At 39.2% G+C, this 20,329-nt stretch overlaps 2 protein-coding genes across 6 annotated transcripts in view; one reads left to right on the plus strand and one right to left on the minus strand.

Moving 5' to 3' along the window:
- Positions 1-4,882: 4,882 nt before the first annotated feature.
- Positions 4,883-7,084, plus strand: LOC142979031 (cytochrome P450 6B2-like). Its single transcript, XM_076123782.1, has 2 exons — positions 4,883-6,278; positions 6,844-7,084. Exons 1-2 carry the CDS (start codon positions 4,937-4,939, stop codon positions 7,011-7,013), a joined length of 1,512 nt encoding a protein of 503 aa, XP_075979897.1. The 5' UTR covers positions 4,883-4,936; the 3' UTR covers positions 7,014-7,084.
- Positions 7,085-7,392: 308 nt separating this feature from the next.
- The window catches only part of ATP8B (ATPase phospholipid transporting 8B), a 49,890-nt gene continuing 36,953 nt past the window's right edge, over positions 7,393-20,329 (minus strand). For 3 of the 5 annotated variants that reach the window (XM_076123776.1, XM_076123777.1, XM_076123779.1), the window contains 19 exons: positions 19,148-19,347; positions 18,541-18,759; positions 17,940-18,048; positions 17,439-17,578; positions 16,556-16,690; positions 15,348-15,527; positions 14,698-14,808; positions 14,440-14,613; positions 13,981-14,152; positions 13,793-13,897; positions 13,413-13,565; positions 12,845-13,022; positions 10,469-10,603; positions 9,950-10,101; positions 9,362-9,585; positions 8,911-9,136; positions 8,712-8,815; positions 8,452-8,625; positions 7,393-8,249 (listed from right to left, as the gene is read on the minus strand). In XM_076123776.1, coding sequence (XP_075979891.1) covers positions 7,899-8,249; positions 8,452-8,625; positions 8,712-8,815; positions 8,911-9,136; positions 9,362-9,585; positions 9,950-10,101; positions 10,469-10,603; positions 12,845-13,022; positions 13,413-13,565; positions 13,793-13,897; positions 13,981-14,152; positions 14,440-14,613; positions 14,698-14,808; positions 15,348-15,527; positions 16,556-16,690; positions 17,439-17,578; positions 17,940-18,048; positions 18,541-18,759; positions 19,148-19,347 — 3,242 coding nt within the window. In that variant the 3' untranslated portion in view covers positions 7,393-7,898. The remainder of the gene's footprint in view (positions 8,250-8,451; positions 8,626-8,711; positions 8,816-8,910; positions 9,137-9,361; positions 9,586-9,949; positions 10,102-10,468; positions 10,604-12,844; positions 13,023-13,412; positions 13,566-13,792; positions 13,898-13,980; positions 14,153-14,439; positions 14,614-14,697; positions 14,809-15,347; positions 15,528-16,555; positions 16,691-17,438; positions 17,579-17,939; positions 18,049-18,540; positions 18,760-19,147; positions 19,348-20,329) is intronic. The other 2 variants (XM_076123775.1, XM_076123778.1) reach the window with 2 other exon arrangements.

Below are 20,329 nucleotides of genomic sequence, written 5' to 3' on the forward strand. Positions count from 1 at the left end.
AAACAACTTGAACAATTTAATTATAATCATAATCATATTATTACGATAACAATTTTTGACGACAAACAGTCGTTATAATTGGAACAGCTCGAGACGGTATTTGAACTACACGACTATCAATCTGACGTCACGACATAGTGGGAACGCGCCCTAACACATATATTATGAACGCATCATATTTCTGGTGACTGTACTCTTTATAATAATAATAAAATAATAATAATAAAAAATATTTATTTCTCTTCAAAGGTAAGTACAATTTTTCAGTGTTACAATGAATATACTAATGAATATATAATATACACAATAGAAAATAAACCTTTGAGAGACTTGGAGCCTGTACTAGGGTAGCCCTGTGTTACAGTTCTCCAGGCTCTCTCACTCCTTTGGTTTGTTGCGGTCTGGAAAAACATAATTAGGTTTCGGTGAAATGTTCAGTTCATTTGCTGGAAACCTCGGCACGAGGAATTTGATATGATATAATGTCATCATTGACTCTGTACTTTTTGCAGATGATACCTCAGTTATCATTCGATGCGATAATAAAGAATCCTATGAAGATCTTGTCAATACTACTTTACTTTACAAGACAAGGCTTGATGCAAATTCATTAAAACTTAATATTGACAAAACCAAAATAGTTAATTTTAGATCACAAAAGGCTAAATGTAAAAATCTTAATATTGTCCATAATGGTCAACCAGTGGAACAGATCAAAAGCACAAAATTTTTAGGTATTACTATTGATGAACATTTAACATGGAAAGAGCATACGGACAACCTTTGCAAAAAAATAAATAAATTCGTTTTTGCTATAAAAAAAGTAAAGGATATTACAAATAAAGATACTTCATTAATGGTATATCACTCTTATGTATGTTCGATAATTAGATACGGTATTGTTGTTTGGGGAAACTCCTCTGACCTAGTGAGGGTTTTTATAGCCCAAAAAAAATGTATCCGCGCTCTCTATGGAATACAACGCTCCGAATCATGCAAACTAGTCTTTATTGCGGAAAATCTTCTAACTGCCCCATGTATATATATATATGAAATAGCTAAATTCGTCAAGTACAACATTCATCTATTTGAGAAAAATGATAATAATTATAAACGGAGAACCGCACAGTCTTATTTAAAAATGCCCATACCTCGCTTGGAAATGTTTAGGCGTAGTTGTGTTTACATGGCGCCTCTCATCTTTAATGCCTTACCTGACACAATTACTTCTCTACCCTTTAAGAATTTCTGTACAGCATTAAAGAAATGGTTGGTAGAAAAGTGTTTTTATAGTGTAGATGAGTTTATTAAGGAACATGCTAAAAAAGCCTATCACTTTAGAAATGCATTATAAAATAATAGAAGGGTTATAAAATAAGAAGATACTATATTTCCTTAATTTTGTTTTTGTACTATTATAAAATGTTTTTATTGTAAATTTTTATTCATGCTTGGTATGTGTAATAGATAAGTGGTATGTCTGTAAATAATTATTTTTATTAGACTATTAATAAACTATAGTCCTATTTTTATAAGAGATACCAAGTTATTTGTTAATATTATATTATGTGTAGTGTTAAGTTTTAATATTTTAACTTAGTGTTAATGATGGCATCCCTATGTCAACCTTTTGTATATTTGCATGCTATTGTAAATGGCAAAATGTGTCTTGTACCTAGTTTTATTTACTACCATATTTTGTTACCACATTTTACGCAAATAAATAATTATTCTATTCTATTCTATTAATTATTTAAAAAGTAGTGATAGCCGAGTGGTTGGCACCTCCCACGCATGTGGTCGCAGGTTCGAATCCGCGGCAACACACCAATGACTTTTCGAAGTTATGTGTGTACCTATTAGAAATAATTATCACATGCCTAACATTTGTTTAATACATTATTGAGGGAATGTAAAGTCCCCAACCTGCACTTGGCCAGCGTGGAGGAGTCAAGGCCTAACCCCCCTCCCCTTCGTTTGGGAGGAGACCCTTGCCCTGCAGTGGGACAGTAATGGGTTAAAAAAAAAAATTAAGTAATGCTTCCTTCAGTTTCCGAAGTAACCTCTTTGTCTACCCTGAAACGTTCGTGGATCGAAGCCCAGTGTGTGATTTATAAACATTTTGTTACTGTTTCAGGCGAAATTAGTTCACAAAATCTAAACTAGTCTTCAAAACATCGTTGAAAAGGTCAACTTAACCATATCTATATAAAAATCAGGTAAAAACATGCCTCTGTGGCGTTGTCGATACTGTATGCGATTGCCGTGCAAAGGTTTTAGGTTCGAATCTTGGGTGGGCCAACAATTTTAACTGTAGAAATTCTGCGTAAAAAATCGCTCTGTGACTATGACTTGTGTCCATGTTACTTTAGAGTTCAACTAGTATTAAACATAATTATTTAGGTAAGTAGGCATCTACTACTAGTTGTTTTGTGATTTCCGGGAAATACTCAAGGATGTATTTCAAGTTTTTTATAAGAGAACATACTTAGTCAAGGAGTGTTGATCTAGTGATAAGCGTGTGATTAGAAATATGTAAGTATGTAATACATGTATCTACATACTTAGATAAAATCACGCCTGGTTTCCTTAGGAATTGTCAGACACCAAAGAACGTGGTGCGAACCTTAAAAACTTCCCTTGCTTCATTCACGTCCATACATCGTGTCATACATGATGACACATTATTTTGGAATCCAGTTATAAAATGCACTCTGATAATAAACAATTAGAATACCTGTACCTTATTATTTATCTCAAGGGCATCGTACACGTGTTTGCAAACCTCACTTTGCCTATAACATAATTATGCTGCTGGAGACTTGCTTGTTTAGGTATCGGCTTGAATTCCTGTATGCTCTGGTAGGTACCTAAATATGTAAAATTAAAGTTTTCAAACTATAACGGTTTATCCAGATGATACTAAATTTCTTAATGAGTCTTATATGCGATGAGAGTTTTAAGGTAACGATAGCTTATTTGCTGCCCGACAATTAGATCGATCATTGTCACGGGTAGACTGATGTACCGAGTTTACAAGCCTCATCTTCACTTTTTAAAATTGTTCGAAATTGTCGGTACCTACTTCGCAAACAACATCTAAAGCGAAGCGAGGGTGGTGCAGGTAGGCTACGTGCCTTACGCAGATTGTGCGACAGTTCACTTACAGCAAATTCGTTGACGTTTCACCGACAAGAAGATTTAGGTACCTTGTACCTTTTCATCGAAAGATAAGCAATAAAATATGCTGTAAATACGAAAAAACAAAACTCCATGCGGACAGCCGCTAGTTAATAATGTAAGTACCTATCAACTTTTTTAAAGTTTATTTTTTGTTTCGATTTCTTATAATAAGCATTTTGTGTTGATTATATTTTTTGTTCTTGGCTAATTTTGGATTATTTGATATACTCGACTAACTATAGTTCACTACGCTATATAGTTTCCTCCAAGAACTGTGTTAAAGAATTCTTAGACAGGCAAAGTTTCATCACAATGTTAATCTTCCCCGTTACAACAAGTGATTATTACTTCTCATACACACTTAATTTCGAGAAGTCTGTAGCCTCGGGTTCCACCCATCAACCAAATTGCAAGAATGGGAGGTGCACCGCTTAGACCACTTGGCTATCACTGCTCAGGGTGCGTTCGCAAGCTGCAGCACGCATCACCAGAGGCGTATTAAATGCTTTACGTAGTTGACAGATGTGGTCAAAGCCTGATGGAATAATTTATACACGAAATATTTTCTAACACTTCAATCTATAAAACAGAAATTATGATAATAATAAGTACACCTTTTAATTCCGTAGTCATTTCGCTAGTTGTGCTTGTGTTTTGACAAATTCCGACCTCTTAGCCCTGGCGTTCCTCTAGTGGCGCAACATTGTTGCGTGCCCTAGGCGTCATCTTATTGGTACACCCTTTTTTTTTTTTTTTTTTTTTTTTCGTGGGGAAATGCGTTACGCGTACCCTGCGCCCTGGGTGGAGCCCAGGGTTATGTGGGACTCTCCCGCCAGAAGGGCGGTCATACCCACTAAAACCCCACGAGTGCCTGCCTGATCCGCGTATGTGGCGTGCGACGGGATAACTGCTTTCGCTTAGAACCGCAAGTCGCACGCCAAGCGGTTGCCCCTTCCACGGGGGCCCTTTCTAGACCAACTGGTTCGATGGACCGGACTTATTGGTACAAGCCTGACTGACCCCTTGCAACAGTCAGAGAGAAGACAATTTTACATACCAATCATCGAGATGGATGCTTGAATCCTAGATGGATGATAGTATTCCTGTTATATAGATAACAACAAAATAGTTATATCCTTTTTGAATATTAATAGAAAAAAGTTATAATTTAAATGTAGAAAACGTATCTTGAGTACCTATATAGTTTTCGTGTAGAGTTTATAAATAAAATAAACTGATTATATCTACTGTAACAAAAACCAAAAACATTGATAAAAAAAATTACTTACCGAGCACGAAAACACGTTTGTGCCTGTGACTTGACTCTCGCCGGTGCAAATGGCGCGAAACTACGTTGAAGTGAAGTATATGGTACCGCGACTCACGCAAACATACAAAAGCAAGATCCTACGTTGTTTTATTCGAATATTATTTTGGCTATATGTATGTGCCTCTCGTACGAGGGGTAACAATCTTCCCCTCCTCTAGATACTATTTTGTGCTTCATGCATATACGAGTCGATTTTGTAAGGCCCGAAAGTCAAAGCTGTTTTCAGTAAGAAAGAATCTCTGAGGGCGAAATAAAAACGAATGAAATTACTCTCTAGGCATTTTAAAGAATGTCTGAAATGTTGGCACCCGTTGGCAGTAACACTGAGTAGTAATATATAAAGAACTCTTAAAAGCGACATATCATTACAGTAACAGGTTTCTGTGCGTGGCAACTACGTACTTACTCATTTATTACGCAATAATGTTTATTTATATTATTTTGCCGATACTATTTTTTTATTCGTTGTATAAATATTTTACAAGAACTTTTAATTACTGGAAAAACAAAAAAATCCGTGGACCGAAACCAGTTGCATTCTTTGGCAATCTAAAGGAATCTACACTACGGCGACAGCACATAACCACAGTTCTACAAAATATCTACGAACAATTTCCAGATGAAAAGGTAGTAGGAATATACAGAATGACTACACCGTGCTTATTGCTTCGGGATTTGGATGTAATTAGAAATGTGATGATCAAAGATTTCGATACATTCATTGACCGCGGTATAGAGTTCAGCAAAGAAGGATTAGGTGTTAACCTGTTTCACTCTGATGGGGACACCTGGAAAGCGCTGAGAAACAGATTTTCACCTATATTCACTACGAGTAAGTTGAAAAATATGGTGCCTTTGATAACTGAACGTGGGGACAAATTCATAGATTACATCCATAACGTATGTGCCGTGAGTAGAGAGCAGGAAGTGCACTCTCTTGTTCAGCAGTACACCATCGCCACGATAGCCACGTGCTGCTTCGGCCTCGACATGGATACCTTTAGTGAAGACATGAAAGATATGTTGTGCAAAATTGATAAGTTACTCTTCGATATGAATTATGCTTACGAGCTGGACATGATGTATCCCGGAATATTAAAGAAACTGAACTCCTCTCTATATCCTGCGTCTGCGACAAATTTCTTTCATGATTTAGTTAGGAGAGTGATAAATCAAAGAAATGGGAAACCGTCGGACAGAAATGATTTTATGGATTTAATATTAAAGATGAGGGAGGAACATGTAATAGAAGGCGCCGAAAAAGACAACAATTCAGAAAAAATAACTGTGGAGGTGACTGAAGGAATAATAGCAGCACTGGCGTTTTCATTTTATGCAGCTGGATACGAGACCAGCTCTACGGAGACAGCATTCCTATTGTATCAGCTAGCATTAAACCCACATATACAAGATAAACTCATATCCGAAATAGATACTGTTCTCAGTAAGTACAGCGGACAATTAAATTACGATTCGATGAATGAAATGACATATTTAGATAGAATAATTGACGAGACACTCAGAATGTACCCCGTCGTGGATCCCTTACAAAGGAATGCTAAGTCGGATTACAAAATACCAGGAACTGAAATAACGATCAAAAAAGGGCAAACAGTGATCATATCCCTACTAGGCATTCATCAAGATGAAAAATATTACCCAAATCCGGAGAAATTCGACCCCGACAGGTTCACTACAGAAAAATGCGGAGAACGTCATTCTTGCGCTTATCTACCATTTGGTGCTGGACCGAGAAATTGTATCGGTAAGTTCTACTAACTTAACTAAATACGTATATTTTTCTACAGCATCACACGTGGTAATAGGTAAAGTTGTAGGTATGCTAATTCATCTACGCAAGCACGAGCTTTATAATCAAGCAATTATTAATAATTCTAATACAATACGTATTAAAATTATTATACCTGTTGTGGTTGTAGACCGGGTCTTCGCGTTAACTTATTACTATTAGGGCTGCAAATTAACCTTGCATCGAAAGAACATTAATATACCTCGTATTTGATTCATATTTTTACTATAGAGGCAGTAAGCAATACCTAAACGAGCGTTTATGCATAATTTACTTATTATAGATAAATAAATTTCAGGTTAATTTACCCATAAAAAATCGTATTAAGCACGTATCATAAAAAGTAGTTATGTATGAAGTACAAGGTTAAAACCACTTGTTTATGTCAATGTTATCTAATAGGTGCAGGGTCTCTCTGATGATTGGCCAAAGAAAATAAACGCTATGATCTGTCAAGATCCATCACGATAAGATCACGATGTTTGTAAATATATTTTAACATTATTTGTTTTTGTTACAGGATTACGACTGGCAAAAATTCAATCACGTGTTTGTGTTATTAAACTGCTATCAAAATTCCGTGTGGAGCCATCGAAGAACACGCAACTGAACATGAAGTTTGATCCGCGGAGGTTCCTATTGACTCCTAAAGGGGGGATTTATTTGAACATAATGCCAAGGAAAATATGATTGATAAGTATTTACAATGTTCATGGTTACAGTTTAAGGATGACGATAAAACAACAATTTTTTTTTTGTTAGTTCTGTTTTGTGTTATTCCCAACTGGATTTCAAAATTAAATTAATTAATTATTTAGCTCTATTCGCAATCTGAACTAAATTAAACAGAATATAACAACTAGGTTCCGACATAGCGTGGCCGGTAGGCAGCATTGTCATGTCATACAGGTAACGCCTACAGTGAATAGTAATAACTGTAACTGTATTGTACTTTGTGTAATGTACTGTATTCAACCTCACCTCGACGTAGGCGGCGTATTGTTCTTTGATTGTCTGTATATCATTGTGTACAAGGTATAAAAGGGGTAATTGAAAAATAACAAGTCAGTGTTCATAAGAATATTTTTTTTTTATTAAAAAACTGATTCCAAAGCAAATGTTGATCATATATTCACATGCAGTTAAAACGCTACATGCTTTACAACGGTTTTCACGATTTACATACATTACGTAGTTCATTCATTTTTCATTAAATCAATTAAATCCATTTTTCAATTAGTAAGTTCTAAGTACACAACTTAAGAATCGGCACCCGCAACGTCGTCGACGGCCTTCCGTCTCGAACGTTCAGGATTCGAAGTGTACTATTGCGGAGGGCGATCGATATACATATTCATAATACATATACCATTTTTAGAATTTATAAATATATATCATCTCGGCTACGAACGTCCGGAGAGAGTTCGACGGGGGGTTAGATTTAAAATTCTCCTTTGGCACTAACAAAAGTTCGGCAAAATAATAACGGTACAACTCATGTCGCGTTTTCTCTGCCGGCGAACTCGACGGCTCGTCTAAATGCACATCGGTCCGGCGCCGGGGCCGGCGCGGGGCTCATAAGTCCACCGTGGCCAGGTTCTGCGTGGGCGCGCGCGGCTCCGGCTCGGGCTCCGGCGGGCGCGCGTGGAACTTGCCCGGCAGCGACGCCAGCGCCGACAGCGCCGCGTCCGCGTGCGGGATGCGCCGCATGATCTTGCCCGACGTGATCAGGCGCCCGAAGCCCTCCTGGTGCGCGAAGGCGTAGCCCGAGCGGACCGAGCGCCGCGCGCGCCGGGCCGAGGGGGTGCGGGGGGCCGGCGCCGCCGCGCGCCAGCGCTGCCGGGCGCGCAGGCGCTCCGCCAGCGTGGGCCGCGTCCACGAGCACGCCAGGCGCCACGACACCACGGGCACCATCAGGATTATCATCTGGAAAGCGACGAGCTCTTTACGTCTGTCGGAGGACCGCTAGCTCGCTCTCCCGGCGCCCGAATTCGAATCGATATTGTCGAATTCGAGCTAATGCCAAACTGTACCCCTTAATTTTTAATTTTGGCATTAGCTCAGGCCGATACGATTGCTCGCATTCGAATTCGATCCAGCCGGTCTGAGGAGAAAGGCTCATACTCACGGTGAGCACGGCGGTGAACCAGAAGGTCGCCTGCGTGAGGGCGACGGTGAGCGAGCCCACGTAGGGGCCGCCGATCGCGTAGTTGTAGAAGTAGTCCAGGACGAAGTACGACACGAGCGAGCCCCATATCGTTATGTGGTTGAACACCGTCCAGTATGTCGTGTCCAAGGCTATCTGAGGATATTATTTTCACGTTATTTTCGCGATGATCTATTTTGTGAATTTGTTTCGTTTTAAACTCATGAAATCGGCTAACATACCTGAGTGGTGTTGTCTATGATCAGTATTGTGGCCACTACGCTACCTAGTAACATGTGATCTGATAATATTTTTCCGTCTGGCGCCAGTCCATCTTTGTAAGTACCTGAGGGGAAAAAAGACAAAAAAGCGTGTGACCGAATATTCTATATTATTATGGTACAAATCAATTATTTAGAAATGTGAACAATCGTGACTAACCGTAAGGTATGAGAAAGAGTACGAGCGAGGTGAAACAGCCGTGCAGCGTGGACTTGATGAACTCAGTCTTGTTGAAGAGCTGCGAGGTGTGCCCGGGCACGTACAGCTTGGGGAACTGCAGCGACGTGGAGTCGGACACGTCCTGCTCGAACACGCCCAGCGCCAGCACCGGCAGCGACGTGTAGAACAGGTTGTACACTGATATGAACATCTCGTCGAACACCGTCTGCGAATATACATAAATTATAATGTATGCCTGTTTTTCAAGGCCATATTTCTTGGACACTAACCAGTCGAATTTATTAATTCCATAAGTTTATAAAGTTTTTTATTATGCTCTTATATTAAATATAATTTAGGTTGTCAAATATCGGCTGGAAGGATATTATGATACATATACTTAACAAAAATATTGTACATTCATAGTTATTCAACTTAATGTAATTTTTACCTGTGCACTGAAGCCGCAGAAAAACGCGAACCAGAAATGACAGACGGTAAATGCAAAGTTCTTGTAGAAGAAGTATCTGAGAAACTTGCACATGCGGTAGTAGGACCAGCGGCCGTGGACCAACAGCAACCGCTGAAGGAAGCGGAACTGGGCGATGGAGTAGTCCGACGCCAGCACCGCTTGCATACCCTCTTGGCCTGAGATACCCACGCCTATGTGTGCCGCTACAATATAACAATACAGAAACCTGTTAGTCAAACACGCAAGTCGAATTCAACTATTGGCAAATAAAAAATTTTAAAAATTCCTGTACAAAAATACATTTTTATACAGAAATACGACATCGTGACGTCATAATGTCGTATCTTCGTTCACATCAAGTTATAAATTTCATTTCAAGATTATTTACGATTATTTTTAATAAATTACATAGCCTGAACATTTTGGATGAACCTTTTGCTAGTACCCGTTTATGTATATGTCTTTATGTATTTAAATGTCCTTTCTATAGAAAATATACAATACCCCATAGAAAGGACATTTGCACATATTCGCATTTATAAGATAGGAAAATAAATCATAAATTACCTTTGATCATAGAAACGTCGTTAGCGCCATCTCCTATGGCCAAAGTGACAGCTTTCCTACTCTTCTTGATGAGTTCTACGACCATTGCCTTCTGCAATGGCGTCACTCGACAACAGATTACTGATCGACATTGTAAAACTACATCTAAAAATCTGAAAAATGTAAACATTATGAACAAACGTTGTTAATCGAACTATCAGAATAGTCCATATCGAACTGAATTTTAACATATGAATTTATTAACATTATCTTAACTCAATATGATATGTTATATTGATTATTATTCTATTGAAGTTGAATAAATGCTTTATACTACGAGATTTGCAGCGAAAAAAACATTATAGGGTAATGATGACAGTCGTTACGCAACTGACGATAGAACATACCGGTGTTATGGATATCCATACAAACAAATATTTATAAACAGATACACAATCGTTTAATAGAAGTTCGTTTTACTTTGTTACTGTAAGAAGTTGTTTCAAGCAGAACAAATTATAGGGTACAAGTTATACTCACTTTTCTTCTAACTTAGGGTGCAGACAGTGTACGAGTGAGTGTCCGTTGATGACGATGGCGAACCCGTTGGAGTCGTCATTGTTGTGCTCGTGCGACTCCGCCGAGTACGGCCCGCCGCCCGACACGTACTCGTTGCTGTAACACGCTATGTCACTCCAGTGGATCGGATATACACAAACAATATCAACGACTTTAACGTTGATGTTATAGAGGACATTTATATGGCAGTTGAGACAATTGGGATGTTTCCAAAGTAACAGAATAGAAATTATAATTAGTCCGTCAATCAGATAATTTAGAAATATCAGACACGTATTTTTTTTTATCAATAATCAATAAAACGTGGCTAACTTAAAATTGTGTAAAAAGTGTCTTAAAAGTGGGGGCTAATGACGTCACGTCGTTGTATCTTTTATACTATAACGTTACGTCTTTTCAACTCAATGTATCGCCGTTATTTGATTATGTACAAAAAAATACGTGTGTAATTTTCCACAATCTACTAGACGGACTAAAAAATAGTCATCATCCCTTTTAAAGAAATCCACTTTCAAGTCTTGGTAAAGTCGTTTTTAAGATATAAAAAAAGATTTTTGAGGTCTAAGAACATACATCGAACATATTTTTTGAAGATAATGCGATTAAAGCGCGTTTACAAAGGTAATTGTAATGTAAACGTTTCGATGCTCGATATCACGCTGTAATTGCATTACCATCTTAATATGGCGCTACGTATTTACTTTTATCTTAGTATTTTGTAAGGAAAACTTAATTTTTAATTGATAATATAAAAAAACAGCGCCTCAGACGACAAAAAGCTGACGTAACATCAAGCTGAACAATTATATGGATGTTCAGACCGCTGACCACGCCACACAAGTTTTTAGTATGTTTCACAACTGCTTATGTTCTAAATACAAGAAGACTAGATAACATTATATATTGATATTATTATAATGTAACGGGTCCTAAGCGCGATTGAAAATTAAAAATTTAAATACCTTATTTAAATACCGTATACTGACCGTGATGAATCAGTTCGTGACCACGGTCGATATAATTTGATCGAAACGTCGGGTAAACAAAAAAAGTATTCTAACCTTTCATTTAGAATTGCGCACAAGACCCGTTACATCATAATATTATGGATACAAGTCACAGACTTTAAAATCGTTAATTGCATATTGACTTACGAATACATATATGGTCTTTATTTGATGAGTTATAAGCAGTTGTAAAACATACAATAACGGCAAGTTTCGCAATTATCAAGCATAACTCTTTAAGTAACTGTTTATTTCGAGTTTATCATGATTTTAAACACTTGCTACAGTTTACTTGTAAATTCTGAAACAGGCCCATATCTATAATTAATAACAACTACTTGAGCATGTGATATCTACAGGTCTAGTCTAGTCTAGGTGTCGGATTAGAAAGAGAACGGTACAGGTTAGAGAGAGAAAGAGCACTCGGGCTTGGTGTACAAACAGACGTAAGTGATAGAAACTACATTTATGTTAGTAAAGGACCATTTAGTGCTACATTTAAATATATTATTATCATTTTTATGACATAAAAAGAGGCGAATACTACTTTGCTGCTTTGGCTAAAATTCATAAATATATAATTTAAATTATAATTCTTTATAAATAAAAGATATCGTAATTAAATTTAGATAAGCGACACAATAATTATGAAAGTTGAACACTTAATAAAAGCTTTGGTCGAGATGTAGGCCACTCACACAATATATACTACTTCTATTAAGCAGCGGCGCACGCCTCCCATTATTGCGCTACATTGAAAAAACATATTATTTGAGATATTGTTACAACAATATCACTGGTTATACAAATATAATGTCATGTTCAAGTATTATAATTTAGAAGCAACATTCAGTTATATAATGTCAGGTTATAAAATATATTACGTATAAGGTCCATTTTAAGTTTACGAATCACAACTTCGAATAGGTACTTGTCCATTATATAGCTTAAAATTATTCACAATAAAGCCTCATGAAGAGATGTATCATTACTGATTGAAATGAAAATTGAAGCTTATCAATTAAATGAAGCGAGTTCAGACTATTATTCTTTATCTCACTAAATAATGATGACTTCGACTGTTTTAATCAAACGTTAAATAATGTACTAGCTTTCAGTTTTCTGTCAGATCGTGGTGAACAATGTTCAGCTGCATTAATTTCACTTCACTCTCAGAATAACGCTAGTGTAGCTTATATAGTATTTGGAACAGTACCGTATCGAGTTGTGAGAGGTAAGCGGGCACACAGGTAGGTCAGTGACAACACGGCACGCAAGGCGGTGGGTGGCATGAAGGCAGCGGTGATGTATAGTGTCTTTGTCTCTCTACCTGGCGTGTGCTAGTGTGTTATGTTCCCACCTAAATGTGACGACGGACACGGCGGGCGCGTTCAGCTTCACGTTGGCGGCGCGCGCCGGCGACACGCCCGCCGCGCCCCCGCCCCCGGGACGAGACACTCCCGCGCCTCCGTTAGCCGTCTCTGTGGAATTCTTTGCGTCCGACGAACCTGGACGAAAATAGATTTATGTCAAATTTTAATGGTCTGCTGGCTAAGTCCCAAAATCAAAATCAAATCATTTATTAATTTAGGTCAAATGCTGACTTATGATAGTCAATGATACAGAGAGTGAATTTACCGAATAATATTCCCGATAACCGAATTCGAGTCGGATTAGGGTTTATGACTGTTTAATAGTGATTTTCAATGTCAAACTAGCGTATGATGAAAGGTTCGCGGAAGCATAAAGTGAAGCAGAGATTTTATGTATTTCAAGTATCAATATGAATGTTGAAAGAGGCAGGCAATTATGTTTTAACACTGAGTCTAAAATACGGTCTTTTCAAAAGAGATTATTTATGTTAATAAGTCGAGTTTAATAGAATTTAAAGTAATTACCGTGAGGCAAAAATATGTTGACGACTCTTATACTATCCCTGCACTTGGCGAGCTGTCGGTCGACATCGTCGTGCGACGCGCCGTCGATCACGAACACCTCGGCCATGTCGTCCGTTAACAACTGACACGAGTAACCAATGTTTATCGCCGTTTCTGCAAAATACAAAACATATGTCTTAGTCAAAATTTTAGTCCGCATTGAAAATTTTCTTACGTTACCAAAAATTTGCTGATAATGAATGCTATGTTTAATAAAAACAAATATTTTGAGATTTAGTAGATTCAGAAAATCTATTCCTTATGAACAAAATTATACTACCTACAATTTACATCAATACGATTTCATTTCAATAAAATATAATATGTGGAGGTAAATGTACCTTGTTTATCACCCGTTAAGACCCATACTTTGATTCCAGCCATACTGAGATTCGCTATAGTTTCTGGTACACCATCTTGTAATTTGTCTTCTATCGCTGTCACTCCTGTCGACAAATAAGGAGAGATAAGTAGTGAAATCAGACAACCATGTGTCGTCCTGAGATATTAGTAGGGGTGGGGCTGTTACCCATGAGCAGCAGGTCGGTCTCGATCTCCTCGTAGATGGCGTCGAGCTGCTCGTCGCGGTCGTGCAGCGCCAGCGCGGCGGCGTGGTGGCGCCGCTTCCAGGCCGCGAAGTCCGCCTCGCCCAGCGCGCGCCACGCCAGCGCCAGCGTGCGGAGACCCTCGCCCGCGAATTTCTGCAACAACGTGCCACTCGTTATCACATACATGTTCCATTTATTTTATACGTGCTCAACAGTCAAATCGATTAAAACGAAGTTTAGTACTCGTAGGGCTCCCAAGTGACTGGTGCGTGCACGTACTCGAAACGTACACACAGCTATCTAATTCTAATGTGCAAAATTAATTACGGGGCTCTTTATTTTTTTGTGCAATGTGTATTTTTCTTATATCAAAGAACCGGTGTAATTTTTTAAATAGAATATCATACAGAGATTTAAAAAAGTTAAGAAAGGTAACTCACATTTAAATGTTCCTGCGTCCTTGACCTCACATCCGTTTGATTACGTTTTAATCTGTCATATATTACATTATCAGCACCTTTTGTATATAACCTAATTTCACCATCCTTCCTCAATATCACGGACATTCTTTTCCTAACATTATTAAAATCTAATATACATAACAATTCATACACCTGAAACAAGAAAAGAAGCAATTAAGACCTTCAGAATTAACTAAATAAAATCATCAAATATGTATAATTTTTTTTATAACGTACCTCTGTTTTACCCATTACTTCTATTGTAATACTATTAGGCGCGCGTTCTCTGAACACGAAACCAAAATTTCTGGCTGCTGATACCAGTGCCGCCTCGTCTGGCGACTGTGCCTGTTGATAAAATACAACATGTCAGTTATAAACTCTACTATAACTCAATTAAATTATCATCATAAGTGAAAGCTTATATAGATAACCCAATATGATTGAACCCATGCCAAAATCATTGCCATGTCATTTATATTCCTTTCATCAATGGCTTCACTTGCAAAGTCTGTTTCAATTTTCTCCCTAAGCGATTTTCCACCCGCTATGATATTTGGGTCATGCTGTAACTTATTCAGTTAACCCACACCTTTGATAAATAGGTACACTGACCGGTCATCTTCATAGTCTCGCGGGACTGAGTAATGTAGATAACCGGCTTATGATGGCTACACAGAATAAGTTCTCGCAACGCATGGCTCCTGTAGCTCGATTCTCTACTACTATCGAGTATCGACCACCGTCTAGCTATCGAAGAATGTTGTATGAGAATCTAATCAGCGCCTCTAGTGGACGTCATAGAAACTATTTTGGCAGTACATTTTAATGTCAACTCTCGATACTAGTTCCAATTGTAGAGAATCGAGCTACTGTTTCATGTATACCTGGTACTCCAGCCTTCCATTCTTCTGCTCCGGCATGACCGTGTGGCAAAGCGCGAGCAGCCGAAAGAAATCGTGCACGTGCTGGTCCCCGCGCTTCACCGCGTCCAGCAACGTCGAGTCGAAGAATTTAAACTCCGGCTCGTATTCAGGGTTGAACGAGAAGTCCAACGGTTCTGAACTCTGTTTACGATAAACATGTGGTCAGCCTCATGATGGTATGACTCACGCGACAAATCTACGCTTTATTAATAGTTTATCTTTTTTATACGTCATTAATCAACAGATTTGAAAGATTACTAAGAAATATTGACATCTCGTAAAATATTTTTAACATGTTTTGTTTATTGTATAATTAAATATCAAGAATATTATTTTATTATCAAAAATGCGTATTCAACATTTAACGTAGATTTGTCTGTGATCTACAACTATGCTGTTATTGTGTTACCAAGCGTTTTGACACCAAACATAAACACGATGCAAAGCACAACATGCAAAACATAAATAATGGCTAAAACATTTTGTTAATTACAGATGGATATACATACATACAAGTATAACGTTAACAGAGAGTGTTGGGAAACATTAGAAATATAGGGATCGTGTGTATAATTTACATTTACTCGACTACGGGGAAGTCTCGAACAACCAGTCTTTAAAAGTATATGATATTTAGTTTCGCGTGTGAAGTCGTATAAAGAGAACAGTAAAATTTGCTTACAGGGATGTCACCGTAGTCGGTATTTATTAAGGAAGAGAATTATTTTTATATTTATTTATATACGTCGCAACCGCTACCCACTACTTTGTTATTTTCATATATTACAAAATAATATAATATGATAAACTACAAATAAAAGGAACATCGATTCGCGTGAGGAGGTACTCATAGCCCAAACGGAATATGCATACAGGGAACTAGCGGTTCGTAAAGTGTGCGGGAGCGCGAGTACCGCGCGGTGAGGTGAGCGGTGACCTAATTCACTCGCGTCGGTCGAACAGAAACCATTCCAGAGAAGAAGAGGAAGGAGAAGATAATTCGGAAGGCCAGATAGATATAAGGGAAGGTGACAGGCGCTAGGATGGATCCGGCCGGACGCTCGAGATGCGACAAGCCGAAGTGAGAGCGCGTCGCCGGCCGCGCCGCCACGGAGCCCGGTGCGGGGCACGGTCCGTGGCGGCGCGGCGGCGCGCGGCCCAGTGCGTACTCGCGGGCGGCGGCCGCCGGGCGTGCTGCGGCCCGCCTCGTGCTCCAGCTCCAGCAGGCGCGCGCGCGCCGCGCCCCCGCCTCCCCCGCCGCCCCCGCCTGCCCCGCCGGCCGCCCCGCCCCCGCCGCTCCGCCGCTGCACCACACACACATCACACTCCACTCAACCAACGCAGCCTACCTAACTCTTATTCGCTCTCTCGGTGCGTTCCGCCCGCCCCTACCCCTTCCCGTCTTTTGATTTGAGTCGAATTCGAACGCGAGAGCTCTTCTTGTCTATATTATTCTTTACGATCGTCGCGCAGTTTGGCGACCGAATGTGGGCGGGTTATTTTAATGACGTATCGGTCTCCTTCGTCTGTTTAAAATATTAAAAGTGATTCGGTCCGTGTCGGTGTCTATTTGTGCTTCTACTGCGATGGGTGGTCATGCAAAAAAAATGCAAATCTAAAAACGTCTAGGGTTCGTTCTAGGGGACGACGGTTCGTCGTCGATGCGGGTGTCGATGTACGGAGGTGAGGACGATCTCGAGGTGATCTCGATCGTGGGACAAACACAAACATGATGACACACTGTGAATTCAAACATTCCCATATCCCGAAAGCGCGGGCGGACGTGGACAAATGTTTCGTAGTTTGCGATACTCAAAGTAAAAATTCAAAATACTTTCGTAATGAAAAATCAAACTCAAACTCATGCAAAATAATAGAAATGTGGGACTTCGTGCGAGTCTCGGCGAGTCTCCTCGAGTGCTTGGTGATACTTCAAAGAATGCATAAACCTACATGCACTGTCGTGATCTATCTTCTATAGCGATGTGCTCGTCAAATATATATGTTGTAAATGTTCAAGTGATACGTGTACGTGCGTGTGCGTGTACGTACCTCGTTGAGTTCTATAGTTTCACCGGTGGTTTCATCTACGACGTCTCCGTAACAGACGCCCGCTATCGAACACTTATTGAACGTCATTATGTTCTGTGTTAATGTGCCCGTCTTATCTGAAAATATGTACTGAATTTGACCTGTAACAAAAATTACAATTCTCTACATGAACAGGCTTCAAGTGACAATATTAATGCAAACTTCAAATATACGTCGCATTTTCAAGGAGATCATAAACCGCTTTTAGTTTTTTTATGACATTAGATTACTACGTCTTTTGTATATGGATTGTGTTTGTGTTTTGTGTTTGTCATGATCATCAAGGCGTCCGCGGAATCCGTGAGTACGGCGAGTTTATGACTTTGTATGTGGAAGATACCACACGGAAACGTGTGCGGTCATCCAGCGCCACCCGGCTCGCCTACGCGTCTACGTACGGTGTCTGCGGGAATTGCAATTCATTTTCGTAAAATGTTCGCTTTGCTTTTTCATAATACTCACCGAGTTCCTCATTCAACGTGGTCGTCCGCGCCTTAGCCGCAGTACCAGTCTTATCATAATACATTTTCTCGTCCCAGTTAATGAGGAAACTCTGCGCAAATCTTATAACCTGAAACGAAACAGGAAATTAAGCCTAATTGGTACTAAAGGCATGTTTTAATGAATTTAATTGATGCCAAAATAATTTTCCCTAAACTTCGGAATTTAAGACGAAGTGTTTTCCAGGGTCGCCATTGCATTAATTAATAATGATGTTTATATCAATGATTCAAGTTGTTAGAAGGGGACCTTTCTAGAGTAACTCAAACCTGACACATAGGTAGGCAATGAGGCAAAATTTGATTAGTCCTAATAATATAATCGGATATTTTTCTAGATTTTGTGTAATTTTAAACAACATAAAAGTGACGAATGTTGTGGCAATTAAGAAAGGTCTTTTAGAGTTAAATAGTACGCGGAGGCAGATCAATAGTTAAAGTTAACTTGGTTCGGTTACGGGCATCATTAATTGCACAAAGGACGTGAAAATTAGCAAGCACATGTTTTTGAGCTCAACTATAAACAAGATTGCTATATTGTGGAAGTTTAAAGTGGTACTGACCTCAACAGAAACATAAAGTGATATAGGCACAACAGTGTTCATGACGATGGCGTAGGAGAAGAAGACGAGCAGCGCGATGACGAGCGCGCCCCACGTGGGCTCGGCCGGCACCAGCGTGTCCCACGGCAGGAACACCTGGAAGTAGCGGCCCACCAGCCACTCCCACACGCCGCACGCCACCGTGCAGAACACGCACATCGACAGCAGGAAGAATACTATCTGCAAACACAACCACGGACTACTTACTATACGCTAATATAAAAGGTTAAGGCAGTGAACTATCTTTGTATGTTAAAAGGTCAAATGACAGCCTTTCGTCTCATAGTATTTTAACTGTACAAAATATCAACATTTTCGTAAAAAGTAAGAAGAGTTTAGTATTAGTAATCTGCAGACCTTATGGTTCGATTCGTAGACTCACTCGTAGGAAGCGATCACTCATAGGAAATAACACAAACTTTCGCGTTAGATAAACTTAGCTTTTTGCTAGTCGAATATCAATTTGCTCCTCCCTCGTATGGGAGAAGACCCTTGCCCAGTATCGGGTCAGTAACGGATTAAAAAAATAATACCGAAGAGTAAAATATAGATGTTGTGTTAAACTCACCCCTATAATAAGAAAATTAAGTAGCCTATCTATGCTGGTGCGCTTGAACTTGGTCTTGCCGGAGTTCTGCATGAGCTTGGTGTCCTTGCCGGCGAACACGACGACGCCGTAGCACCACGACGTGTTGCGCAGCACGCAGCCCCGCAGCAGGATCTTGTCGTTGTCCAGGGAGTAGTGCTCGTTGCGCCAGCTTAACGTACCTGTACCAACACAAACAAACACGTTTTAACATTCTGTACACTAAAATCAGATGCACGGAATCATCACTTGGGTGTGATACTAATCTGTTACTTCATATGAATTTGAACTGTAAGTGTCGTAGGGTGATGATAATGATGCGAAGAAAGGGAAATATAAACATTATTCTTATTGTAATAATGGATTCGCTGGCACTACAGGAAGGTAAGTAAGCAAAACGCCACTGGGCCAGAGAGAGCCATATTTCTTTTGACATAAAATAGTCACCCTGTAGGCACGCCAATGAATCGGATGCTTTAAGTCTTGTCACCCAATCTTTTTTTCAAAAAGTCAAGCGGTCGCTTGTACTATAAGATGTTCCGATCAATATTAAAAACAAACTGTGTATAATAAATAAACAAAGTCATAAACCGGATCTTATTTACATCGTCACTGTACACAAATATTTGTCATCGTCGTAAAGTAAAGGAAACAGATAACGTTAGTCATATCCGCAACATGCATTTCTAATGTTATTTCAAGATATACGGGTTAAGGTCATCTAATATATGAAGATAGTTAGCGACGCTATCAATAACATCTGAGTATCAGACCACCTATATGTGAATCTATACTAATATTATAAAACTGAAGAGTTTGTTTGTTTGCGCTAATCTCAGGAACTACTGGTCCGATTTGGAATATTCTTTCAGTGTTAGAAAGCCCATTTATCGAGGAAGTCTAAAGACTATATATCATCACGGTACGACCAATAGGATCAGAGTACCAGTTAAAAATGTTACAAAAACAGGGAAAAGCCATTCTCTCTTATGTGACACAAGCGAAGTTGCGCGAGTCATTTATATACATACATAATATTACGCCTGCCATACCCGAAGGTAGTACGCAGATGCGTATGAAATATTACCGCGTTAAGCCATTAATTATATTATGTTAGTCCCATGTCATACAGGGAAAGCTTATAGTTGTATATCGGGCACGTTA

This window comes from Anticarsia gemmatalis, chromosome 15 (genome assembly GCF_050436995.1).
Source record: "Anticarsia gemmatalis isolate Benzon Research Colony breed Stoneville strain chromosome 15, ilAntGemm2 primary, whole genome shotgun sequence".
In the NCBI taxonomy this organism is placed as follows: Eukaryota; Metazoa; Arthropoda; class Insecta; order Lepidoptera; family Erebidae; genus Anticarsia; species Anticarsia gemmatalis.